This window comes from Ambystoma mexicanum, chromosome 8 (genome assembly GCF_040938575.1).
Source record: "Ambystoma mexicanum isolate Mex_15411 chromosome 8, UKY_AmexF1_1, whole genome shotgun sequence".
Classification (NCBI taxonomy): domain Eukaryota; kingdom Metazoa; phylum Chordata; class Amphibia; order Caudata; family Ambystomatidae; genus Ambystoma; species Ambystoma mexicanum.
This window is the reverse complement of record NC_090929.1, coordinates 1,235,030,504-1,235,058,016: the sequence shown is the minus strand read 5'-3', so window position 1 is coordinate 1,235,058,016 and position 27,513 is coordinate 1,235,030,504. Positions and strand designations below refer to the sequence as shown.

Genomic DNA, 27,513 nt, shown 5'->3' with positions numbered 1-27,513 from the left:
TCCTGGTGGTGGATTCCTGGTCTCCCGACGCCTCTGAGGTTATCGGGGCCGCCCCCGTGGGGGAGGAAAGGTGCATAATCTGGCTGGCATCCTCCAGATGGGCAATTCTCCGCAGCGTGCCGTTATACGAGAATTGCTGGGCTGTTGGAAAAAGCCATCTATACCGGACCTGAAGTTCTTGCAGGAAAAGAGCTAGGGGACGCAGTGCTTTCCTCCTCTGAAGGGTTAGGAGCGAGAGATCTTGATAAATATGGAGGCGCGAGCCTAGAAAAGTGAGCTCATCTTTCGAGCGACTGATGGCGGATATGGCCTCTTTCATGGAGTAAAAATGGACCCTGGTGATGACATCTGGAGGAGGGTCCGATTCCACACCCCGGCGTGGGCGCAGTCTGTGGGTGCGGTGCAGCAATAATAGCGGCTTGTCCATGTCCGGGAGGAGGGACTGGAAGAAATCTCCCACATATTCGGCCAGTTGTTTGTCCGAGACTGAGGTGGGAACGCCTCGGATCCGGAGGTTATTGCGGCGGGCCATGTTCTCCAAATCCTCCTGTTTGAACTCCAGAATTTTGCACCTATCTTGAAGGGCTCTGACTGATTGTTGGATTTCGCTCAGCATAGAAATCCAACCATCAGTCTTTATCCTTTATCCATTCTTACAAAGACCATGCCCAAAACGTACACCCAGTCACAGCTGAGCTCGGACAAGGGGTGTACATACAGAGGGTTCCGTGGCTTCCAAGAGCGTAGGTCCAGGCAGCCTGACCATTCACCGACCCAACATCGGCGCAAGCAACAAAAAGGGGGGATTAAGGGCTTTTTCCATCCCCCCTCCTCTGCAACAGCCTCATAGGGAAAGAAGGCATGACGCGCCTCTCCGGGTCCACGGGTCTCCAGTGGGGGGTGTGGGGGACAGGCTTGCTCTCTATGCAGATTGTTGGTGCCAGAATTTCGCGGACCCCTGGATCCTCTCCGTAGCATCCACGGGGTACCGCCTCCCTATCCCTGCCTCTCTTCCCTTCCACTTCCACAGGTTGGGACAGCAACTCTTTTGGCAGAGATCCGGTGGCTCGTCGAGAGCCGGGCAGTGGAGGAAGTCCCAGCCTTCCAGCGAGGCTTGGGCTTTTACTCCAGGATTTTGACTATTCAAAGAAGAACCAGGCGGGCCTGAGAGTTGTGCTGGACCTTTCAACCCTCAACCTCTCCCTACCTCTACAAAAATTCAAGCTGGTTATGCCAGCTTTGATAGCGGAGACATTGTGCAAGGGAGACTGGATGTGCGCCCTGGATCTGAAGGACGCATATTTACACGTCCCGATCTGGCAGCCTCATCATTCTTTTCTACGATTCAGGATCATGGGCTACCCTTTCCAATACAAGGTGCTTCCTTTCGGCCTCAACTCGGCCCCCAGGGTCTTTACCAGGCTGATGAATACAGTGGTGGCCCTCCTCAGGTCGCAGGGCCACTACATCTACCCGTACCTCGATGACTGGCTTGTCAGAGCGACAACTCCGGAAGGAGTGCACCACACTTCCCACGCTCTTATGAACACACTGCACGAGCTGGGTTTTTCACTCAACCTCAAGAGGTCGCCGCTGCAGCCTACGCAGAATCTGACCTTCTTGGGGCTCATCTGGGACACATGCTCCGAGAAAGTTTTTCCTTCAGAGGACAAGATCACGGCCATCAGGAGGGCCATGGTGCACTTCCTCAGCAGAGAAGTGACCTCGGCCTGGTGGTACCAACACCTACTGGGTTTGATGGCAGAAGTCCTCTTGGCCATCCCCCACACGAGACTCGGGATGAGGAGGATACAGCTGCACTTTGCAGCATCTTGGAACCACGAGCAAGGCTCCCAGTCAGAGATGATCAACGTTCCTCCGGCAACCTACCCCACAGGTCACCATCACCACAGACTCTTCTCTCGAGGATTGGGGGGCCACCATGGACAACCACTGCGTCCATGGCACCTGGACCCGGCAGGAGCAGGAGTACCACATCAATTGGCTGGAACTGAAGGACATCTGGCTGGCGCTCAGAGCTTTCCTTCCGGTTATCCGGGGCAAGGTCGTCCTCATTCAGACAGACAACTCGACCAGCATGTTCTATGTCAACAAGCAGGGAGGTACCAGATCCCCCCCACTGTGCAAGCTGGCAGTCAGCATGTGGGAATGGGCCCTGGAGAACAGCATCTACCTCACGGCCGTCCACCTGCCGGGGGAATCCAACCTGGAGGCAGACAGGCTTAGCAGACTGGGAGCGGACAACTACGAGTGGCAGTTGAACGACCTAGTACTGCAGGAGATCTTCTACAAATTGGGACTCCCCCAGGTGGACCTCTTTGTCTCCTGGGACAACAGGAAGTGCCAACTGTTTGCCTCCTGGCAGGGTCGGGCCCGGGCCCCCTGGGCGATACATTCCAGATTTGGTGGGACGGAATGACAGCATACGCCATCCTGCCCACACCGCTGATACACAGGGTGATATGCAAGATCAAGGAGTCTCATCACCTCAGCATCATTCTAATAGCACTGTGGTGGCCAGCCAGGCCATGGTTCTCGGAGCTGTTCAGCCTCTCGGAGAGGCCTCACATTCGCCTTCTGACAGGCCCAGCACATCTTCTGGTGCAGCAGGGGGCAGGGTCATCCACCCCGCTCCAGAGAAACTAGCCCTCACAGCGTGGTTCCTGAGCAGGTCACGCTAGGTCACCTAAGCCTTTCCCAGGCCAATCTAGAGATCATTCAGGGCGCCAGGAGCAAGTCTACCAGGGCCCAGTATAAGAGCAAGTGGACCAGGTTTGCCACTGGGCAGACTCTTAGGGTATCAACCCCCTGGCATGTTCCTTGGACGACATGCTCTCCTTCTCGGCGCACCTCGCCCATTCTGGCGTGCAGGTAGACACTTGCCGCACTTACCTGCCAGCCATTCGGGCTTACAGAAACTCAGAGGAGGAGATCTTTTCCTCTTCCTACCCGATTGTCAAGAAACATTTGACGGGACACGCCAGGCTCTACCTGCCCATCAAGAGGCCGCACCCCGTGTGGGACCTCAACATAGTTTTGGGTGCCTTGGCGCACAAACCTTTTGAACCAATAGCGTCCGCGGACATCAGGCTGGTCACTGTTAGGCAGAAACCTGTGCAGTGCCCTTAGGGACCACTACACACAATTAAGACTACAGGTGGCAATACAAGTTTTACCTTTGGTACAAGCCCGTACTACTATTTTAAAGTGGTAGCAGTAGCAGAGCAGCCAGGCTTATCTCAAGAGTATATGAGCAGTAGCAGAGATTACACAAAGGGACCACAATTACTGTGACTCAAGCAAACACTGACTCAAGGTTTCAGGTAGAAAAATATAAGTACATTTATTTTTAAACCATTTGTTATAAACACAACACTATTAAATTCAAAACCACACGTAAAATACACTACAACTAACCATTTCACTTTGTACAGTATAAATCAAGGTAAGTACCCTGTGTTTGAACGGACCGGTGTTATGAAACAAGACACGTTACCGTGAATACGATTGCGATCACTTTTTGACAGTTCGGTCTACTAAATAAACGCATATCTGCGGCAAGAAATGCTACCGGGGCAAAAACACACTTAGCATCTGAGATACCCAGAGGGAGTTGGGGGCAAAAATCATAGGCAATAGTTCAGTCAGGCAGACAGAATCGAAGAACACTCGTAGACAGGAATTCAAGAGTCAAAGGGCCGGAGCCAGGGTCAAGTGACACCGGGTGCCTATTGTCGAGGATCACACAGTCGGACAGTTCACGATTCAACGTAGCCAAGAGTACTTTGATATTGTCAATGTTTGGAAGCAAAAGTTATAAGAAGGAGGGAAAAGTAAGGACAAGCTTTAATGAAGAGAAATAGGGATTCACCCAAATTCCTCAAGCAGGACACAGTACCTTTCTCAAAGGATGAAGCTGGTGCCACAGCAGTTGTTCCTGGTAGTTTCCTGCAGACCCACGATTCCTGGAGCTTCGGCAGGAAGAAGGACGATGAGGGGGTCTGCACCACACAGGGATGTGGCCGGCAGCAGCGACGATGAATAAAAGGTGCGCTCCTTAAAAACAGGAGAGGCTCTTCAGGTGGCTATCCGGACCACTACAGCAGTGTGCAGCAATTTCAACCACAAAGGGATTCCTCTGACTGATGAAGACGAGCTAGTTATCCCCTCCAGGCTCAAGGGAAGAAGACTCCGGACTGGATCTTCTCCTAGTCGTTGAAGGGTAGATAGCCCAGGACTGCAGCAGGGCTTCACAGGTACGAGATAGTTGCAGCAGTCGACTTCTCCTCCGCCTCTCTTCGGTTCCTTGTAGTTCCAGTGGCGACTCTCTGACTTCCAGCCCAAGAGACCTGCCTTTTATGCAAAAATCCCCCATTCACACAACCTGGCTGTCAATTACACAGCAGGGGGGTTGTCCAGCCTGGACAACCACCTCGGCCAATCATGAAAAAGTGTGACTTGTGTTTCCTAGGATACCCTGTGCTGGGGGTGACTGCACCCCTCCCTCACATTCAGCCCACCTAGACACCCAGGCGCCTAGAGGAGGGCTTCTTGGCAGAAGCCTGCCAAAAGACAGTGAACAAAGAAGGCAAACCTGGTTTGCCGCGCAAAGTAAAACACAAGAAGGAGTTTAACAAAAAGAAATGGCGAATAAACCGCACCGGAGCCAAAATAAAAAGTATTTGGTCAAGCGGGTTTAAGTTCGAGGCTAATACAATAGCCTACAATACTACCACGTTTATATAAGATAACCGAGGTAGAAAAGTTTAGGGTAGATACCACTGCCACCAGCCAATTCTAAATGTTAAAAGAGCGAAACAATGCTCTAGGAGGTACAGATAAAAAGGGCTAAGAGTTAACCCTTCCAGTACTCCATGTAAAATGGGGTGTACTGGATCTGTGGTTAAATTGACTAAGTAAAGTTAATGGCAACTTTACCCTTTTCTGGGGGACAGTAGTCAGCCTCAGATATGGAGTCGGTGGGAAGTCTGTACGACAACCCTGTTTTACTGCACTGAAGGTGCTGTGTAACACACACACGAAGGGGACCACTGAAGTGGTGTACTCCAGAGCCCACAATCATAAAAACAGGTAACAGACACATAGCAAAACATGGGTAAGAGTGGGGGAAAAAGCTCACACTCTTACCAAGTGGAAATAAATAACTCCATAGATCCAGCAAAGCTTCTGAGGGACTCAGTAGGTAAGTGAAATTAGCCATGAAATGAGAATTCACTCTAACAGTCACCATTAAGACGGCCTTGCTAGTCGGCCACACCTTGGCTTGCAGAATCAGCGAAATCCAGGCGGTGGTCACCTCAGAGCCATATACTGCCTTTCGCAGGGATAAGGAAGTCCTGCGGACACACCCAACATTCCTACCTACGGTGCCTTCTGCATTCCATCTGAACGAAGAAATAGTGCTGCCTACATTTTTTGCTGAACCCAAAGACGAGGCGCAGAGAGTTTTGCACTGCCTTGATGTCAGGCGTCCCTTGAAATTCTACTTAGACAGGACCAAGGGCTTCCGCAAGTTGGACACACTTTTTGTCACATTTGGCAGATCAAGACCACGGGTATCAGGCCTCCAAGGCCTCCACACCCCATTGGATGGTCTGGCCATCAAAGAAGCCTACGAGGGACATTAAAAGCCACTGCCGGCCAACATGCACGCCCACGCTGTCAGAGGCAAGGCAACGGCCATCGCTTTCCAGAGGCATGTCCCCTGGCAGGTCATAAGCAGGGCAGCACATGGGCCACCCCTTCGGCTTTCTGCAAGCACTACTGTTTGGAAGCCGGCTCTAGATCAGACACAGCCTTCAGAAAGGCGGTTCATAGAAACCTGTTTGCTTAAGGAGGGTCTCCTCTCCACCCTGGGTCTACACTCAGTTGTAATCGTCCATGCAGTATGGAGGAAAGGGGGCGGGACGTAAAAGTAATTCTAGGTTACTCACCGTAGTGACTAACATACTCCTAGTCCTTAGTCCCCTTTCCTCTATGCGTCCCACCATCCTCCCCCCTAATAAAACTGGTGTCATTAGGCAATGTTAATCTATTGTCGACGCATCTATGGGGACTGAGGTGTGGCGCCGGAAGGGCGGAGTTAGGGCAGGGCATGCTCCCAGGGCCGCACCCCCGCACGCCTCTAAATTTAAAGGGGAAGGTTTTTTCTGGTGAAAAAGGTTCCATCTCCCGTCCCTTGGAAGGGATGCCCATGCAGTATGGAGGAAAGGGAACTAAGGACTAAGAGTACGTTAGTCACTACGGTGAGTAATTTATAATTTTTTTTATCTGCTGGATGCCTGCTGCTAGCCATTTGGTTTGGTGGCCCATCTTCTCCACCTCTGGGAGGTCTCTATTGACCCACACATACACCTCCATCATCACCACCCCACCCCAACCCATCTTCTCAAGGGCCGCTGGCCCGGTGGCGGAATGGTGACCTGCCACGGATGTCTATACAGCACCAGTACCAGCGGGTGATTCCCCCATCGCATCCCTTTCCAACTGGATATGGGAAGCCCCTTGATCCTCGTACACCCACTCGCTCACGGTCACCAGTTGGGATGACCAATAGGATTTCCTGACTTCTGGGAGTCCTAGTCCTACCTCCCACACCGACCAGACCAACGTGGACAATGCAATTCTCTGGGTTTTCTTACCCCAGATCACTTCCCTCTGTAACCCCTCAATAGCTCAGAAGACCCTCAGGGGGATATTTACTTGGGTATTTTGAAAGACATAGAGCAGCCCGGGGTGAGTGAGCATTTTAAACCAATTGGCAGGACCCAACACCAAGGTAGGCAGAGTATTCCAATGTTGGACGTCAGCCTTTGCCCTTGTCAGAATTGGATCCAGATTACTTTGGGGGAAACAGCACTAGTCCGTCCCCAATATGGATCCCCAAGTACTTAATCGACCCCTGAGCCACCGCCAGGGGGCACTATAGCGGCACAGCCTCCATCATTCCCGTCACCAGCAATAACTCTGATTTGCCCCAGTTGATTCTCAGGCCGATATAGTCCCCGAAATCCCCAACCATCCCCAGCACCACCGGGTCCGAGACCCGGGCCGTACCCAGGTAAATCAGCATGCCATGTGTGTAAAGGGACACTAGGTCTTCCCTTCCCTCTGCCCATCAAAGGCCCCTAATTGTGGGGTCCGCCCATATCTTTGCTGCTTGGGGTTCTACCGCCAGAAGAAACAAGAAGGGGAAAGCGGGCATCCATGCCTCGTTCCCCTCTGCAATGCAAATTCACTGAAGAGTACCCCGTTTACCCTTACCCCGGCCGTGGAGCTCGCTTCCAACAGTTTCACCCAACTCAGAAACTTAGGACCGAAACCCATCCTAATCAACACTTCCCACGGTATCTCCAGCGCTCTCAATCAAAAGCTTTTTCCGAGTCGAGGGCCACGAGAGAGTGTGGGCCATCAAAGGTGGCCACCAAATCCATAGCGTTGTGTACCCTCCGTAAATTCATCTGTGTGGCCCTTCCTGACCCTTCCTGACAAGAAACTGCATTGGTCACTGTGGATCAGCCTGCCCATGGCCCTGAGACGTCTGTTGGCCAGTACCTTTGCTAATATTTTTGCTTTCCCGTTTAGCAAGGAACTTGGTCTATTCAGGCCACAGCTGTCCTGGGGCTTCCCTTTCTTATGGATAACAACTATTGTGGCCTGACATAGGTCCCTTGGCAACTGCCTTGCGTCCAGGCTATCGCGAACATCCCTCCCATGGCCTGCTTCGCCTTCTATCCCGCCACCTTCCAGAATTCTATGGGGAAGCCATTTGGGCCGGGGGACAAGACGGATCTCCAGCAGCAATGTAACACACTAAGAGACCAGATGCAGATTATGATGAAAGAATTAACCAATCTTAAGGACAAATTTGTTAATTTAACCAAGCGTGATTGTACTCCTATTGGCTCCTAATCCACTGATGGAACAAGGAACACAGAACACTAAAAGAAATAGTAAATCAATACCACCTAGCCTGCATGTGAAAATAAACCCCAGATGTGGAAATGCATGTGGCAGCATTAGCCACAATTCCTTACCAAAGTTGATGGAAATCAATCCAATGAGTATACACATCACACCTAATCAGCAATTTACACATAGGCCCGCGTCTGGTGCTTCGCCATTACACACTGGGCAGGGACATTTTATTAATCAGTCCCATTAACCCGCTAGCTGTAATTTGATGCTAATGGCTATGGGGCCCCATTAGAGCAGTCAAGTATTTATTTAAAACACAATAGGACCATTTACCTTCACAAAGTCCCAAAGCTCATTTGTGGACAGTTTGAAACATCTCAGGGACTCACAAACAAGTGCATACACTGGATACGTTTCACTAGAGGCTGTAAATCTGTGATTAGGAAATTGGGTATCCTGTATTAGGGTAATAACAGGAACCGCAATGAGCACCGACTATATAAGAATCTAGCCAGCTAACCCACAACTTGCTCTTGGTCTGCTATCTTTGGAGTTTAGAACCTTGCCACCTGGAAACTGTAACATCGAGCTGAGAGCTAAGCCCCCACAGACGTCCCCATCCATCACTGGAGGCCTGAGTTGTAGTTCAGATATTCTGTCTAGGCACAGAGAGATTTTGATGCAGAAGGCTAAAGTGCCAGCAAATAGGTCACCTATGGGATCATCTTATTCGCCCTCACTGCACGACTGTCTAGTACGGCACCACTCCAATCAACAGGCACGTGCTTGACTGATGACAACTGACTACCTGACGATTGTTTGGCCAATCCTCCATTAGTCCAATCCAACCTGCGGGTGTAGCCCAAGCCATTTATGGGGATATACCACCTATACATCCCCGGCTCAAAAAGGCCCTAGATGTCGCCCTTTTGGCAGCCTAATGTGAGGAACTCATGGTGGCAACAGTAAAGACAGACACAAGCGATCACAGTTCAATGGTGTTTATTAAAATATATGCAGGTTGGAAAAATGCCTAATCTAAACCTAAATCTAAGATGGGAGCCAGCGTCGACCATCAAATGAAAATAAGGCAGTCCTAGTGGTGTTGTGTCAAAACAAAAAGGGCCTATACTAAGAAACCTATTGCCAAACCTTACAACTAATGCAAAAAGCATGTGGGATAGTTCTCAAGAAAAGAAAGAAGTATTCATAAATAATATGTCAGGATGCGGTAGCCTGGATCTTCCTTCCCCAGGTTTTGAGCATGGGGTAAGGTGGGATCTTGGCGCACAGCACACACTCGAGCTTCTTCAGCATGAGTTGACAGTTCTGTTCCAGTTTATCAGGAGCCTCGATGGCCAAGTCTCGTTTCTCTTGAAGTCTCTTGCCTTTGAGGGCCTGAAGTATTCAAACAGTAAACAAAGATTTCTTCAACAAATGAAAGTTTGTTTCCTGGTTTTACTTAGGGGGAGGGCTCTTCACCCCTGGATCCCCCTGTTCTGGGTGCTGACCCCTGTTCCTCATAGTATTGGGTGATTGCTTTTCAACCCTTGGATCTCCCTCTTCCGGACTTGAAACCTAAAACAGTTCCTTTCAATGTCACAGACTTCAGTGGATAGTTTCCTGGTCCCGAGGGCCTGATAGGTTTACCATACGAAAAAACTAACTAACAAACACAAAGTTCTGTTTTACAAATTTCTTGGGTGATGGCTTCACCTTTGAAGTCCAAGTCCCCCTGTTCTTGGCGCAGACCCCTTCTCTATTTTCAGCCTCCATCCACCGGGTTCACTCTCGCTTTATTCGGGTGATGGATTCACACCTGGAGCTCCCTCGTTCGGGCCAGACCCTTTTTGAACAGTTCATAGTGGATATCCCTCGGCCGTGTTCACGTTTGTCAACACACTGTTTCTTGGTACTTTTGACTTGCCCCCTTCTCCTCAGCATCACTCGGTCGGGTTCACTCTTGCCAACTTCACATTCATAATGGTTTGCAGGATTCCCTTCCCTTGCTTTCTCAAGTTTGTTGATCAAAGGCTTTCGACTGTACAGGGATTTTTCTTGACCTACTGTATGACCACTTTGACCTAACTTGGCTCTCCTATGGCCTTCTGGTTTCTGTAGTTTTACTCAGATGGAGATCGATAAGTGTTTCTTGGAGCAGCACCCATGTGGTGCCGGTCCCCCTCTGCAGCCGGTCTCCCATTTACAGTTTTACAGTTCTTTGAACTTTCTCACTTTGTCATTTTGCGACTTTCATTCACCACAGCCCGGTTCTTAGCGGCTCTCCTCTCGACTCGCTGATGAACTGCTTGGCTTTCTTCTTCGCTGAAGTCAAGGCCGGTACCACGGCAGCATGAGTTTCCCTCGCTCCCGCTTATCAGCGTCGACACGCTCCGTGTATCGTTGACATCTGCTGCAGCACACTTGGGCTATTGTCCTCGGTCTTACGATTCCCTCTGTGGAGGTTTCGCGGGTCTGCATCGGAGGGGCAAGGTCCTGTCTCTCCTTGTCAGCCTCTCAATATTCGCCGCCTTTCTCCTCCTCTTGAAATTCCGGGTCTGGATAGCTGTTGTGTTGTGCGGTCTGCCTTGCTCATACTGTGCTCTCTTGCTACACCATTTATCTTGTGGGGAAGGGAAAGGGCTGTCAGGTGTGTGTGATTCTGATCAATTGCCTGACTTTAACCGACCCTTGTATTGGGACATGTCAGGTTAACGGCTCTGGTGTCTGGCATGGATTCACATGCTCATGAATATTCCCCGTCGTCAGGCCGGGAATCCTCAGTAAAGAAAAAAATCAGTATCAGTTTCGTTTCTGATCTGTCTTTCTCAGTAGTAACCAATCACTGGTCTATGGGTCATACTGCCCCCACCCAATGACTGCCCTCTCCCTAAGCCCCGCCTCTGGCAGCCATCCTAAGATTTTTACCGCACGCTCAAGTGTTGGGAGTCCTCGTGTTTAGCTCTCGAGCTTTTGCTGCGTTTTCGCGCTTTTTCAAGGAGAATTTCTCATTTTTCGGTCAAATAGAGCCTCAAGCTCACCGTCTCTACATCGGAGTAACGGGGATCCGTGTCAGATTTGTCTATGCCCCTCAAGGGTGATGATCTCGTTGAGTTACGCTTCTTGGAGGAGTCCAGAAGTTTCTGGGAACTACCTCGAACATGACCCAGGAGAAAGGAAGCTCGACGCCCGGAAAGCTGTTCAGGGTTTGCCCTGGATGCCAGCTGCAGAATGTGTTCAAGGAGGACGAGCACTCGAAATGTCTCTACGGCCTTCATGAGGACAAAGCGCACGTGGAGAAGGACTGTGCGTTTTGCAGGAACATGTTGGAACGGACCATCAGGGACCGACACCTTTGTCTCTCCAACTGGCTGGAAGGAAAGAGCCCATCAGGTGAGAAGAAGAAGTAGAAGAAGTCTGAGCGGTCTTCTAAGTGCTGTGAGGGCGCCCCGGTGACGGGGGCCCAACAGAAGGCAAATCCCCGCGAGTCTGCGGGCACCGGGAGCGCCGAACGGTCGGGCTCCTCGGCTTGAAACCAGGGCGCACTCTCTCCAGCGCCATCAACCACGAGCCAATGCTCTGGCGCAGGGAAGAGGAAGGCCGAGAACCCGGCGAAGCTTCTGGAGAGGCCCCGGTCGAGCTTGAAGGATCTGGCCGAGGGGGAGCGAGGCGGTGACCCTCCCCCCAAGGTGAAGGCCACAGGCACACACAAGGTGATAAAGGCCTTGATTAACCCGGCCAACGCCTCTATTGAGGAAGTCGCGGCGGCCCTGGCGCAGCATGTGGAGGCTACACCAGTGGAGGCGACCTCGGGGCCCAGAGTCTCCCTGCCTCCGCAGAGGGAAGCCTCTTTCAGACCCATCGAAAAGACCCCCGTGAAGACCCCGGCGGATAAAGACACGGGCACAGCATCCGAGGAGGAGCTGGTAGAAGTCTTAGAGGGCCTCGACGAGGGTGTTGAAGAGGCCCGTCCCAACGGGAGGGATCCCGACGAAGGTGATGAAGAGAACGATGGCGGCACCGGCAAGGGCCCTAGTCACCCTTCGCTCCTGTCGCCGCAGGATAACTCGGCGGCCATTTTGTTGGCGATACAATCCTTATGTTCAGAAATAAGGATGAGATTGCCCTTACCACCGATGGAGGATCCGGAACAAGGCTCGACGGAGGAGCCAGAGCCAGGCTCGGCGGGAAGCCCACCGAACAAGAGAAGACGGATCCATCCAGCCCCACCTTTTCAGCCCTCGCGGCCTACTCAACCTTTGCCCACGTCCCCTGTCCCTGGGGTTGACACGGGAACGGACACGGCCACAATGGGTACCGACGACGATGGCGGTGACGATGGGACGGTGCTCCCATCGCCCCCAGCCCGGGGCTCCCCGTCCAATGAGATTGGATCTTTCCATGCAATGATCGCAAGGGCATCCAAGCTTTTTCAGCTCTGCCCCGAAGAGAAGAAGAAGGAAGGTTTCCTTTACCAACGGCGCGAGGCTAAGAGGAAAACAGTCCTCGCCGTGCCTCTGCTGGATGACATCTGGGACGAGGGTCTCACCCTTCTCAAGACGTCTGCCAAGAGGGATCGGTACGAGAAGAAGTACCGGGTCCCAGACGCGGCCCATTTGTGCCTTAGGGCGCAACCGACCCCTGACTCGGTCGTCTCAGCGGCGGCCAAGAAGAAAGCGGGAGGGGCATCGGCCTCAACATCAACTTCCCCGCCGGACGGCAAAGGAAAGAAGCTGGACGCAATGGGACGACAAGTTATCTCGTCGACAGCAACGACGATTAAGGCGGCCATCGCCCTCACAATCGTGGCCTGCTACGACAGGGAGTTATTGTACAAGATCGCCCCCCTATTGGACTTCCCACCGGATGACAAGAGGGCCGAGGCCCTGGAGATCTTGCAAGAAGGCGAGGTGGCGTCGGACCACGCCATTACGGTGGCAACGGACATTGCCGACACCGGTTTCCGCCAGCTAGGCAACAGCGTTTGACTTAGATGACGAGGGTGGCTCAAGGCGACGGGTTTCCGCCAGGACGTACAGGCCAAGGTTTTGGACATGCCGTTCGACAGGGACAATCTGTTTGGGAAAACAGTGGGTGAGTCCCTCCAAGCCATCAAGGCGGACACGGAGACAGCTAAGGCCCTAGGCGTTCTCCGGCAACGAAGGCCGTCCTTTCGGAGCACCGGAGGCAAGCAGGGTGCCTCCAAGGGATTCAGCGGTGGCTCCTCTACGTACTGCCAAGCGGCCCGCTCCTTGTCGCAGGAAGCCTATAGAGGACGAGGCAAGTCGGTTGGACCCCGCCGTCGTCACCAGGGAGGCCAAGGCGGCAAGGCGTCCTCCAAGCAAGATTGAACCGACAGCAGTGTCGGGCCCCCACCGGAGCACCCCGGTGGGAGGCCGGCTGGCGAAGTTCGTCAGTGTGTGGGAGCCCATCTCCACGGACCGTTGGGTGCTGGATGCCCTGGCCCAGGGACACGCCCTCAAATTTCTAAAAAAGTGCCCCTGCATTCCTCCCGTGGCCAGGAAGGAAAATCACGTCCCTCACTGCTATTGGAGGTAAGGGCGATGCTCAAAAAAGGTGCCATCGAGCTAGTCTCGAAGATGCTCCAGGGCTCCGGAGTATACTCAAGGTACTTCCTTGTGAAAAAGAAGACAGGAGGATGGCGCCCCATCCTGGACCTGCGAGGACTGAACAAGTACATCAAGGCACAGAAGTTCCGGATGGTCACCCTCCAGCGCGTGCTGGGACAGCTGGAGGAGGCCGATTTCATGTCGTCGTTGGATTTGGAGGATGCGTACTTCCACATCCCCATTCTAAAAGGACACCGAAAGTTCCTCAGGTTCATGGTCCAAGGACGGCACTACCAGTTCAAGGCCCTCCCGTTCGGATTGAAGTCGGCACCCGGGGTGTTCACCAAGTGCCTCGCACCGGTGGCGGCGCGGCTGCGCCTGCAGGGGATCCACGTCTACCCCTACCTGGACGACTGGCTCATCCGAGCAAGGACAAGGGTGCTCGCCGTAGATCACACAGCGAAGACCATCGAGCTGCTCATGGACCTGGGATTCTCCATCAACTTTTCCAAATCCCACCTGATCCCGTCGCAGGTCGCACTGTTTCTGGGAGCCAAGCTCGACACAGTGGCGCGTCTGGCCTCGCCGTCGGAGAAAAGGACAAAGGCCATCCTGGGCAAGGTGCAGCTTCGGCTGGCCACGGATGTGGCCAGGGTGAGGTCCATCAAGTCCCTCCTCGGGATGATGTCCTCCTGCATATATCTTGTGCGCCTGTACAGGCTTCGGATGCGCCCTCTGCAAGAGTTCCTCGATGCCCGCTGGATCCAAGCTACGGGCAGCTTCGAGGACAGAATCCCGATCAACGAGACCTTCCGACGAGCGATCCGGTGGTGGGGCACTTGCGCTCATCTGACAGCGGGCACAGACTTTCAGACTCCATCTCACCAGATAACGGTGATTACAGATGCCTCCCTGGAAGGGTGGGGAGTGCACACCGGAGGACTTCACTCGAGAGGCCTTTGGCTCCTGGAGGAGAAGCCGCTCCACATCAACATCCTGGAGCTCCGTGCAGTGTTCTGGGCCCTCAGGTCCTTTCTCCCGTCCCTCAAGGGCAAGGTGGTGAGAATCTTCACCGACAACACCACCACGATGTTCTACATCCAGAAGCAGGGAGGAACCAGATCTCCAGCCCTCTCCAAGGAAGCCCAGGATCTGTGGCATTGGGCCTTCGCCCCAGGGATGTTTCTGGTGCCCTTTCATCTGGCAGGGATAAAGAACACCATCGCCGACTCACTCAGCAGGGAGCTGCGCTCGTGCCACGAGTGGGAACTACGTCAGGATCAAGTGGATCGACTCTTCCGACGATGGGGAAAACCGCAGATCGACCTGTTCACTGCGGCGACAAACTCCAAGTGCCAGAGGTTCGCCAGCAGGTTTCCCCAGCCGAGGAGCATGGGCGATGCTTTCTCGTTCCCCTGGGGCAACCTGTTCCTATATGCGTTCCCTCCATTGCCGTTGCTGCTCCGACTCGTCAACCAGCTCAAGAGGTCCCGGTGCAGGATGATCCTCGTCGCACCGGCGTGGCCGAGGCAGATCTGGTTCCCGGACCTTCTGGACTTGTCAGTGTCCCCACCAGTCAAGCTGCCGACGGATGCGGATCTTCTCTCCAGAGAAGGAGGCGCCATACTTCATCACGACCCGGAGTCGCTGAGCTTGCAGGCCTAGCTCCTGCAGCACCAGAGTTTGGAGGGTACGATATCCAGGCTGACTGCAGAGAGATTCTTGCAAAGGCCAGGGCGTCCTCAACTCTCAAGTGCTACGGACATAAGTGAAAGAGGTTCTCTGTCTGGTGCCGTGCACAGAAGATTAACCCTCTACGGATTACGGCCCCTCAAGTGCTGCCGTACCTACTGTCGCTGGCCAAGGCTGGACTGGCTCACGCCTCCATCAAGATACATCTGGCTGCGATCTCCCGATACAACAGAACCACAGGATGGGCGTCCTTGAGGTCCCATCGCCTGGTGAAGGAATTTATGAAGGGACTGTTCCGATCATTCCCGCCGGTGAAGGCCCCTGCCCCGGCGTGGGAGCTCAATGTGGTGCTGACCAGGCTCATGGGGGTGCCATTCGAGCCCCTGCATTCGGCACTGCTGAAGTTCCTGTCGTGGAAGACTGCGTTTCTTGTGGCCATCACCTCCGCACGACGAGTGGGAGAGATCCAGGCCCTTTCCTGCAAGCCTACATACTTGACTTTTCATGACACGAGGATGGTGCCGAGGACGCACCCCTCCTTTATGCCCAAGGTGCCGTCGGACTTCCACCTCAACGAGCCCTTGGTGTTGCCTGTTTTCTTCCCGTCGCCTTCGTCGCCGGCCGAGAGGACTTTGCACTCGCTGGATGTGGCTAGAGCGCTGAAGTTCTACATGGACCGTACAAAGAGTTTTCGGATGACGTCACAGCTATTTGTGAATTTTGTACCTGTGAACCAAGGGAAGGCTCTCTCGGAGGCTTCCATTTCCAGATGGCTCTCCGGCTGCATCATGCACTGTCATCGGTTGGCAAACTGGGCGTTGCCTGGCCGTCCGAGAGCCCATTCGACCAGAGCTATCACTGCTACCATGGCGTTCTTGTCTGGTGTGCCCCTGCTGGACATCTGCAGGGCTGCTACATGGAGGTCGACGCACACCTTCACGAGATTCTACTGCATCGACCGGGATTCCAGGGAGGAGTCCAGGGTCGGCCAAGCAGTGCTGCGCAACCTGTTCGCCTGAGGTGAGCCTGGTGAGGAGGTAAGAATTGCTTAATGTTGAGTTGTTAATGTAATGCTTAATGTTGAGCTTTGCCACCTCCCGTTGGTTGTGCATGTGTGTACTGCTATGTATTCTTATATTCATGAGCATGTGAATCCATGCCAGACCCCATGCTGGAGAAGGAACAAGTTACTTACCTGTAACTGTTGTTCTCCAGCATGGGTCTGACATGGATTCACATGCAAACCCTCCCTCCTACCCCTCTGCGGCTCTTCACTTGGTCATACTGCCACTTTGCGTGCTACCAAATCGGAGGATGGCTGCCAGAGGCGGGGCTTAGGAGAGGGCAGTCATTGGCTGGGGGCAGTATAACCCATAGACCAGTGATTGGTTACTACTGAGAAATACAGATCAGAAACGAAACTGATTTTTTCTTTACCGAGGATTCCCGGCCTGACGACAGGGAATATTCATGAGCATGGTGAATCCATGCCAGACCCATGCTGGAGAACAACAGTTACAGGTAAGTAACTTGTTCCTCCTCTGGTATATCATGTGAAAGTGTTTGTGTGGAAAAAGGGGGGGGCAGTGGTTTTGAATGTCATACGTGGTAGGATGGGGAAAAGGTGCTGAAAGAAGGGGGATACTGCGTCTTACCCATCGGTGTCCCACTGCCACTCCCTGAGGACCCCCATCCAGGTGATCCTGCCTCACTGGTCCACCCCCAGGAACGGGATCCAATAGCGATGGCCGTGTTCTGGCCACCTGAATGGCAGACCCCCTGGGACTAGCCAGGAAGACACCTTCAGGTTTCTCACACTAACGACCTATTTGGATTCACGCTTTTATAGCGAAACTAGATCAGCCTATATAAATACTCCAGATGTCAATAAAACCCATGTACTTAATTCTACTAAGTGCATTATCCTTTTTAACATCTACAGTAAGGAGAATGCACCAAATATTGATAATGCTCTTCACATGGTACATGATAGATTGAACTCACTAACAGTTGCGTTTGCGTAAGGACTCAGTGGTTGTGCTCGCTAGTGATTTCAATGCCCAATTCAAACCGCTGTCTGACACCAAAGGGCTGTTTGATTTGGAGGACATGGCCTGGGACATCACAGTTCTTCAGCATGGGGTCTGGCATGAATAATCAGATGAAATGTCTGCAATGGGAGGCATTTATTCCATATGTATTTGCTTGGTCACAATTCGTTAAGCGACATTACAATCACTAGTCGCATGTAGTGGAACAACTGATTTGCTTCTTGTGATCTAATTCAAATCTCGCCTACTTAAGTTTTCGCTGTTGATGTCTTTTACTCTACAACTCGGCCTTCTTCAGGGCTTCTCTCGTATTGGTTGCATGCAAAAATGTCTGAGGGTTGAATATCTTTTTAAAAAAAGGTCTATAAGGATAGTGTTGGTATCACCAGTAGCACTTGCCAGTAAGTCTTTGTTGATTATCTGTACACCAACTAATGGATTCTTTAAAGGACATCCAAACGCCCGCCTCTCAAAGGTTAGAAGTATGGAGCCCATTACGAGTGGTCCCTTGTCCATGTAGGAATATTTCTTAGGACTCTGATTCATAGACTCACAAACAAGTTCCTAAACTTCAATTGTTCTTCTATCTCCAAGATCGCAGGGCTTCGTTCCCATGCACCGGTTTCAGTTCGTCTTACAGCGTGCCCATTAAATCCTGAGTGCCACGTGCCCCACACCTCTCGTCTTCAACATAGCTAAGGCTTCTGCCTGAACTTAAAGAAGTTTCACGTAACGCAATCCCATTCACGTCAAGTTATAGAGGTGGTTCTGTATGCACACTCTGCAGAGCTTTTCCTCTCGTGGAGAGGATGGTAAACATCACGCTGATGGCCCAGATCTCCCAGAATCAGAGTCACATCCTGGCTTTTGCTTTTCAGTGCCTTCTCTGTCTTTTGGCATTCTATATTTTGGTGGTTCCCAAGGCCCTGTTGCGCATGAGGTCCCTCCAGTGGCAATTTTGCTGGAGGTAGTAATCTGCTGACAATGACAGGGGAACCTTTTTGGTACCAAAGCCATAAAGAGATTGTGAGTGCCAGGGAGTAGCCACTTAACTGTGGTCTACGTTTTAGGAAGCATGACAGGGCTGTTGCTGGTCTCAAACTGAATATCACAAGTCCTCCTGTGAGGGGCCAAACAAGAAAGTGTTTTGAGGGAAGCACCTCTACAGCAACCATGCCCTCAACTGACAGTAGTCAGAGATGTTTCACTGAAAGACAGGGATGCTCACTTGTACAGTCTTAAAGTGAGTGGTCTGTGCCCCCACCCCCTCACAACGACCATGCATGTCGTGTAATCATCATGTTGTACGCAATGGATGTTTTTGAGTATATTTTAATTTTGGTGACTGATGTATTGGTTCATGAAGTGCAGTACTATATTGTTTAAAAATGGATACAAACATGTTTCAATATGATCAGTTGTGGCAAATTCCAACACAACTGTTCACGTTGTGACTCCATCATGTTGTATGTAATGGATGATGTCATTGCGATGTAGAATAGGTTGTATTAGGAACTAAATATGGGACAACATAGGTTGACAGACAGTTGAGATCATTTTTTAGATCATGACAAGACTGAGAGGAAATCCAGCAAATATGTATTCCTTTCATTTTTGCAGAGTTTGAAAGAAAATAATTATTTTCAAGAATTTAAGGAAGAAAAAGAAAATGTGAATACTCTCTACGAAGATGACACCTTCTTTGTCCAAGTGCATGATGTTTCTCCGGAGCAGCCTCGCACAGTTATCAAAGCTCTCTGCTTAAGTACTGCTCAAGAAGTCATTCAGCAGGTAGGAAACAAAATTGATTTTGGTTTTCAATGTGTTTAACAAACTACGTTTGCTAGATGTATCAGTAACCTGATTTTCATCCTTCAAAGGTAGTATTCACAGGCATCCACAACATTCTCTTGAGTTCCCAAGAAACATTGCTTTAGGAATTGGTGGTCGAGAAACATTGGCACAGACCTTGGTACCTGGAGGTGGTGCTTTATAGGTTGCATAAAGAACGAGGGTTGGTAGAGTATTTTCTTTAAATGTGTGTTAAGGAAGGGAGTCCTTAAAGTTAATATCGACTGCCCAAATTGCATTTGAGCTGTTTCCATTATAATCCGGCACATCCTCAACCAACCTCCATAAAGTGTAAGGTATTAAGGACGTGGATGCATTTTGGTATAATAACAGAACAAATATATTTGGGTGGGAACAATCAGCATGCCTCAGTGAAAAAACTAATTTCATTTGCTTGTATTATATGGTGATTACTTGTATCTCAGATGTTCTGTGTCATCTAAGCGGGAGCCAAACAAAGCATTGTGTCTCTCTACAGTGAAACCATGAACACTGTAACATAAAAGTGCATCATCAGATGTTTTCTGAACATCTGCATCCAAATTGCTTCTCAAGATAATGTTGAGTTTCCACATTCCAGCTCAGTTGAAGGGGACTATTGTACAGGCAGTTATTTTTCTTCAGATGTATTGATTGGCGTTCCTTTAAGATGTACTATCTTTGAGTGCATACATGAAGTAAGACACAGACAACGGATTCAAAATTGGATCTCAAAACTTTATTTAACTTAAAAGTCAGAGTGCCCTATGCTAAGGTGGGATTTCCCTACCAGAAGATAACTAAGGATAGTCTGTGTCAGGAAGTCCAACTCAAAAAAGTCTGTCTGTGTCCAAAACCTATGCTTGCCCTCACAACTAACTGAATTCAATGTTTAGGGGTGTCAGCATCAAAATGAATAGTGTTCAAAACAAAGTTCAGAGCTTCTTCCAGCTCCTGGCTTGTAATCACTTTCCCCTTCCCCAAGTTCAAAATAGTTCCCAAGGTATTGAGGTTCTTTTCCCCAAGAGTTCAAATCTTCTAGCTTTTCAAAACAACACCTTTCCTTTGGACACTTTCCAGCTCTTTATCATCCGCACTTGTCACTAGTTCACCAAAATAGTTCTGTTTCTTGACTTCTAAGTCAAATGAGCAACTGTAGTGAAACACAATCTTCTTTATGGATACTTTCATTGGCTCGTTCCATAAAGGGGGCACTTGGTCTAGGTGCAGTTGTCAGACCACGTGGGCCACCCATTACAGGTCACACAACCGATACCCTTATGGACTTTGTTACACTATCTGTATTCTTCTGGCTCTTGCCAATACAGGTTCCCTCTTAACTTGCAGTTCCTTGAACTCTCTTTAGCTCAGTTCAATATGTGGTTTCTTATATCATACCCTTCTTGATATTCCCTTGGCTTTGCCAACAGTTGTATATCAAACAATTCATTCTGTGGTATCTGCTGCTTGCTCCACCTTGCTTTCATTCCATTCACAAGTACTTATAACTTGCTTTTGCTCTATGCAGTATTCAAAAATGTTTGTAATGTCCTTTAATTTGTTCAGTATTTAAAGCGCCTGATTTGGCCTTCAAAAATGTTCATAACAACTTTCAGTTCATTCGTTATTCAAAAGACCTTGTTGCGGTATTCAAAAAGGCTCAGAACTTTCAGTTAGTTTGTTATTCACAAAGCATTTCTTTCAAGTTTCTGTAGCACTCCGGTATGAGTGTTGCCTGTTTCCACTCACAAACTTTCCATGGCAGCTCCCATCAGCTTCTCTCCGGTCCTCGTTCTGCTTTCAGCCTCCAATGCCTCTGCTCCTCCCTCGCGGAGGTCAGAGAGATCACTACTCGCTCTCCTGGGACACATGACAACTGAAGTGCTTTGGTGCCCCACAGCTCCTCCTGCTTGCGCCCAACACAGAGGGCTTGCAGGACCTCCAGACCCTCTCTTGGCCGACATCGGCCCAGCGTCAGTTTCGCCTGCTCAACATGGCTTCCAGCACCCATGTCTCCCGCTCTGGTCTCTCCAGTCAGCCTCTCTCCAGCCTGCTTCGCTCCAGACGGCTTTCCCCAGCCTGCAGTTTCTCCCCTCTCGTGCTGTGCAGCCTCCATTTTCATATCCCTTAGGATTGTTAATAAAAGACCACAGGTGTGGGTAATTCAGTCCAATTGCCTGACCATGGTAATACTCATTAAGGGGACGTGCCGGGCGGCTCCATCTGTAATCCGCCATAGCCCTCTTCTTTGTCTCAGTACCAGAGTGGTATTTGGGGAGGCTTGAATAAAAGGAAGAGTGCATAACTCTATATTGCCTCCTCCTCATCTTGGTACTTGAATGATATGTGTCTGCATTACCATTACAAGGCTGATAGGTATTTATCTCACCCAAATGAGGATGTGTCCTCCTAGTTGGTCTCTTCCTTGTCCTAGTGTTGAGGTTGGGTTTTTTGGGGGTATTTTGGAGGGAAGAAAAGGCAAAGGGCTATCAGTAGCCTACAAAGGCTTGAGGGGTAGAAGGTTGATTCAGAAATGGGAGTGGGGGATACCATGTCTCACCTAAGGATGTCCTCTCCCCAAGTTCCCTTCACGCAGGTGATCCTCCCAAGTATACCCACTCTCAGGGTAAGGATCCAAAAGCGATAGCCTTTACCTGGCCACCTGAGAGAAGGATTCAGGGGCGAAAGAAGTGAGGACGCCCTCAGGTTCATCACAATACCCGTTAATTCCAAGTGTGCTTTGCTTCTTGTGTTCCGATTAGCTTGCTTAAAAATGTATTTTCTTTCTACCTGCAATTCTATTATTACCCTATGCGCGGTCAGGTTAAAATTCTGTTCAGTGAAGAGGTGCGCAAAGCTCCACAAAGCTGCCAAAATGGAGGGTTTTTTGGTTAATTATTGGATGGGTAGATGGTGAGATTTAATGAGTGCTGTCTGTTTCTCAATGTCCTATATGAGGGCTTTTCTCTTTTTTTAATCTTTTGCTGTGCAATGATAACAGAACCCAGAAACCAATTAGGCTAAATAAAGTTCAACGTTGTTATTATCACAAGTAATAGGTTGGGTGGGGTGTACACATGTAGGGCCTAAGGGGTGTTACACGGCCTGTAACCTGGCCTTGTGAAAACGAGAGGGGATTTATTTTGTTCAGGAGGTTGTGGAAGGAGGGGGGAATCCAGTGCCAGTCCTAGCCCTGAGGGCTAATTCAGCAACAAGGGTGCCAATTCCTGCCCTTCTTTAGTTTAGTTTAGTTTAGTTTATTATTTGTAACGCGCACCTAACATTGAGGTAACTGGGCGCTTGACTTGAGACAACGCTACAAGCAGATCCATATAGAGAACATTGGCCAACAATGCTTGCCCACCGTAGGTTACAGGTTAGTCGGCTTGCATATTAATACAGGTAAGTGCATGGAAATGTCGCCGGCGGTTACAGTTTGGTCGATAGCATAGGAGAAACATTAATACAGTGTAAGGTATGTTAAGGTACATAGATTTCAGCAGAGGGTGATCGTGGAAGAGCCTTGGTTCAGGTTAGTGTTTCTTGTAGGTAGGTTTCTGGAGAATTTGTCTGACAGGTATTTGGGGCGGATTTTGTCAGACATTTATGGGTGAAAACTAAAGTGCGTAGCAAGATTCTATTGCGCACCGGAAGCCAGTGGGCATCCCGTTTGAAACTTGATATATGGTTAGACGTAGGGATGTTTAACGCTGATCTCAAAGCGTTGTTCTGTAGGACCTGTAATCTATTCAGATTCCGTTCTGAGGAGCCTAAGAAGAGAGTGTTACAATAGTCTAACTTCGGTAAGACTAGAGCCCTGTCTAATGTGATGCAGCTGTTAGAGGACAAGTTAGATTTGCATGCATTAATCAATTTATTGGTATAAGCAGTTGTTTCTTAAGTGCGAGAGTGGAGTCTAGATAAACTCCTAGTGTTTTGACCTCCTTAGCAACTTTTATGGTATTCCCTTCAATGTTGAAAGATGTGAAACGAGGGTCAAGTTTATTGAGACGTGCTTGGGATCCCATGAACAGTAGCTCCGTCTTTTCATCATTGAGGCACAAGCTGTGAGCTGCCATCCACGCCTGAATTTCCAGGTAGATTTCGTTTTATCAATTTGGAGTCATCTTCGTAGCAACCAGTCAGCGTAATGAGAAGCTGGGTATCATCTGCGTAGTTTGTGTAGATGACACACATGTTGTCAAGATGATGAAAGAGGAACTTAGTGAAAATGTTGTAGACCGTCAGAGAGACGGAAGAACCGTGAGGTACTCCGCAGTAGATGGGGACTGGATCAGCTGACGCTGAAGGTGCGAAAACCCTCGTTGATTGGTTACAGAGGAATGATTGGATCCAATTTGAAGCGTTTGTGGAGAAGGCAGCGGCTGTGGTTAGGTGTTCTGTAAGGATCTGGTGATCAACAAGATCAAATGCTACAGAGAGGTCAAAACAATAGAAGGATGGCCAGATTGCCTTTGTCTTTGGCTTGATCCATTTTGATTTTTAAGTCCAAGAGAGCCGTTTCTGTACCGTGTCTTGTTCTGTAGCCAGATTGACGGAGACCTAGTAGATTATTATCCTCCAGATGTTTTTGTATTTGGAGATAGGCCGCTCTATCCAGTATTTTTAGGAGGAACGGGACAGTAGTAATGGGACTATAATTAGTCAGATATTGGGGTCTAAGTTAGGTTTTTTAGGAGGGGTATGACCCAGGCCTCCTTGAGGTTGTTGGGAACCGAGCTGGCGTTGAATGAGGAGTTGATCACAGCGGCAATGAAAGGGGCCAGGTCTTTGGCGCCTTCCTTGTTCACTGGGGCAGGACAGATATCTGCATGGCACCTTGACGGTTTTAGGCCTAGGATAATATTTTCCACTTCCAGCGGTGTGACTGAGTAGAAGGGAGGGGGGATGAGGGTCCAGGAGGATATTTGTGTTGGAACTATTAGCTAGACTGATTTCTTTGGTCTCTATTTTAGTTTGTAACATTGTCATTTTATCAGATAGAGCCTTCTGAATTTTGGCGCACCAAGCCGCGTCCTTGGCGCATGTTTCTGTTGGCGGGGCTGGATACTCCAGTTCCCTCAGAATGCTGAAGAGCTCTTTGGTGCCAGATTAGGCATTAAGGATTCTGTTATTGTATGTCTCTTTTTTGGTATTGAGGATGGCCACTTTATACATGGCAGCAGCAGAGGCGAACACTGCTTTGTAGGCGATTTTCTCCACAAGGCTTCGACAGCTCTTTTGGCGTTGCAGAGGGTTTTTAGTTCCGACGTGAACCATTTATTGAGGTGGGCTGCTGGTTTAGCTTTTTTTTGTTTGATAGGAGCAATGTTATTAATGACAAGTTCTATGGTGTCATTATATAGGTCAAGCATCATTATATAGGTCAACCAATTTATCAGAATCTAGGTAATTGCAGTTAGGAGGATCCAGGATGGCATGGAGCAGAGGTCGTAGGTTTTGGAGCATTATGTTCAGATTATTTCTGGCTAGAATTTGAGGGGCAGTGTTGGAGTTAGGATTGGCGAGTGTATTCTCCTGAATGTAGAAAGAGATATAATGATGGTCGGACCATGCAGTGGGTTCATTCTGGAGGATTGTGGTGGCGCAATTGAGATCTGCCATCCTGTCCAACGTTCTGCCTTTGCTGTGCGTGGGTGCCAGAATACGGTGTCTAAAGCCCAGCTGGGATAGGGAATTTTCCACAGAAGTGGCGTTAGCATCATTAGGATTGTGCAGGCCTACATTGAAATCACCAAGCAGGATAATTTGAGAGCCTGGCTTGGTATTTTCTCCATGTGGTAGCATGTTTATATGCAGACCATTGTCTCCAGCCTTGCCTCTGGTATTAGATAGTTGCCAGTGTCTTTCTGTCCTTTCTAGAATGCCTGCATCCAATGCCAAAACCGAGTCTTCAACAAAGAAGGCAGCACCCTACATGGAATGAAGCATAGCAACTGATGAATGTTGGAGACAATGCACTATGCAACCCAGAGAGAGAGAAGCTGTGGCCCTACGTAGCAGTCTGGAAGATCTTGCAGAGCTACAAAAAGGAACTTGGGAGCCTGTGTACGGGCACAAGACCTTGCTCGACAGGTAACAAAAAGGTAGTACAACACACCCTTCCCAGAGAGACGTTCCAGAGATTCCCACTAAACGGGGACACAGAACACAACTGGAACACTGGACACTCTACAACGCCATCTTTGGTCCATGGCAAGCCCATTTGGAGCAAGGGAATGAGGCTTAGCCACCTTTTTCAATATTTTCCCTCACACACAGACGCCCCGTGTGGGGATGACAGGGCCATGTTGACCAGGGAGAGGTGGCAAATCATCAATGGTGAAGTGGGATTTAAGCTGGGCACAGGAAGCATGAATTGTGGGGTTTTCGGTTGAAGTCAGAGGTGGAGGACAACCAAGAGGCCAGCAGGAGGAAGGAGGGAGTTCCTGCTTGCGGAGGAGATTCGTGGAGCAAGGGATGCTAGGCCCTGAAGTCCCTCTGCATATGGAAACTAAGGCACAACCACCATATACTAGTGTTACGACAGACACGAGGTTCGATTTCCAAATACTATGGTTAATTGCAAAAATATGCTTTGTCGGCCGACTGGGTCTAACGTCTCGCAACATGTGTCACCCAGACCTCGTGAGATGCAAGAGAGCGAACATTATTCAAACATTTACATATATAGCAAAAGCTAGCCTTCAAGGCACATTAGAACTGCCCATAATGTATCTTCTTCAGCTAGGGTTCGGTGATTTACAAATATGACACATTATGACCAGTTTTCTTACTCAATCTATTATACTTATACTTAGCAACAGTTGTAGACATAGTTCTTTGTTATACAGAACATAAAGCAATTGTTCAGCAAGGATATCGTGTTCGCCAGAGAGTCACATTCCAAACCACGTTATCTACCAGTTTCTATTCGTGAACTAGGGGTCAGCCTGTTCTAAGGAAGATCCGCGAGGAGGACCGATAGGAAAGTAGAATTCATGTTTTAACTGCCTGTTTCTACAGCTTTAGTGAGACAGACCGGCACCTGGCTAGCTTTCAAGGACTCAGTGAGGGAGGAAAACAATGCATTTCTGTACTGTTTGGCATTCCTCTCTGGGATGATCTTTCAACATGCAAGCTGTGGCTTCGTACCGTGTATGAGCTTTCAGAATATAATACGTTTTGCGAAGCATTTAGACAGAAAGGAAAAAAGCAAATGGTGGATGTTACACAAGATGGATGCCCTCTGGTTATACTGACGATTCTGTGTTTGCGATGTAGGTCATACGATGCGCTTGGTTTTCGGCCAACATAATATACCTTCTATTCTTGGTTAGGGTCGTTTCTGGACTTACAAAGTCTCCTTTTGGCCTTAAGCCAAGAGCATCATCCATACATCTCATCTTCATCTGACCATGTATCTAATTATGAACTTTGCATGCTGTTGTAATCGTCATCTTCAATATTAATTGACATGAATTCCTTAATTGTTTCCATTTTGTGTTTTTCACCCTTATTCAACATGGGAGTTTGTTTTTCATTCATTGCATGTACACCGTCATTTGTAAGTTCAGAGCAAAAGATTGGCAGGCAATGTATGCAACAACAGCAGAACATGAGGATTCCAAGTAATGTAACTAAAATTGCAATCAGTTTCCATCCACATGAACGCAGCAGTTCCCAAAACCATGAGCTCATATTCAGATTCCAACCACCTGTCGGGGCATGAATGTCAGAACTCAGGATGTGCAATTTCTTGATTGCTTCAAAAATCGTAGGGGAGGAGTCACTTACAAATACACAGCGCTCTGACCCTACGATTTTGCAAACACCTCCACGATCGGCTAAAATTATATCATGAGCCATTCTATTTTGAAGTGTCATTAATCTAACTGCCTTCTCTTCTAATGTCATATTATGTAATATATCGGTTGTTCCATTTATCGTTTTTTCTAACATCTTGGATAGTTTTCTTATATTCCATGAATTTATTGCTTGCCCCCAAAATGGTATAAATGGTTTTGCTATGTCCTCTACAATTAATCCTGTAGCATCCCGCCGTGTCCTAGATCTGGATAATTTGGATATGTCTGAAGTTTTGGAAAGGAATACACCAGGAAAAAGGATCCCTAAGTAACATGTCCCTCCTCAATTCCTAGGTAACCAGGGATAAGGCTGTTCTCCACATATAAAATAAAGGGATCACCTACATATATTTGTTCTTCTTCTTTCAAAAGTATTGCAATATTCATACATGTAGTGAATGTTCCTACTGAATAGGAGCCTCTTTTTCGTAAGCAAAATGGGACAGTACGTGGACTGTAATTGATAGAATAGGAGGGAGGCACAACATCTTTATTCCCTACTGGATTCATGTGGAAAGTGATTACAGATGATTTAAAAGGCAC

General features: G+C 49.3%; 1 protein-coding gene across 6 annotated transcripts in view; it reads left to right on the top strand.

Annotated features, from left to right (window-relative positions):
• PLCE1 (phospholipase C epsilon 1) overlaps window positions 1-27,513 on the top strand; it is a 3,624,599-nt gene that overhangs the window by 3,418,959 nt on the left and 178,127 nt on the right. For all 6 annotated transcript variants that reach the window (XM_069611343.1, XM_069611341.1, XM_069611340.1 and 3 more), the window contains one exon: window positions 18,893-19,063. In XM_069611343.1, coding sequence (XP_069467444.1) covers window positions 18,893-19,063 — 171 coding nt within the window. The remainder of the gene's footprint in view (window positions 1-18,892; window positions 19,064-27,513) is intronic.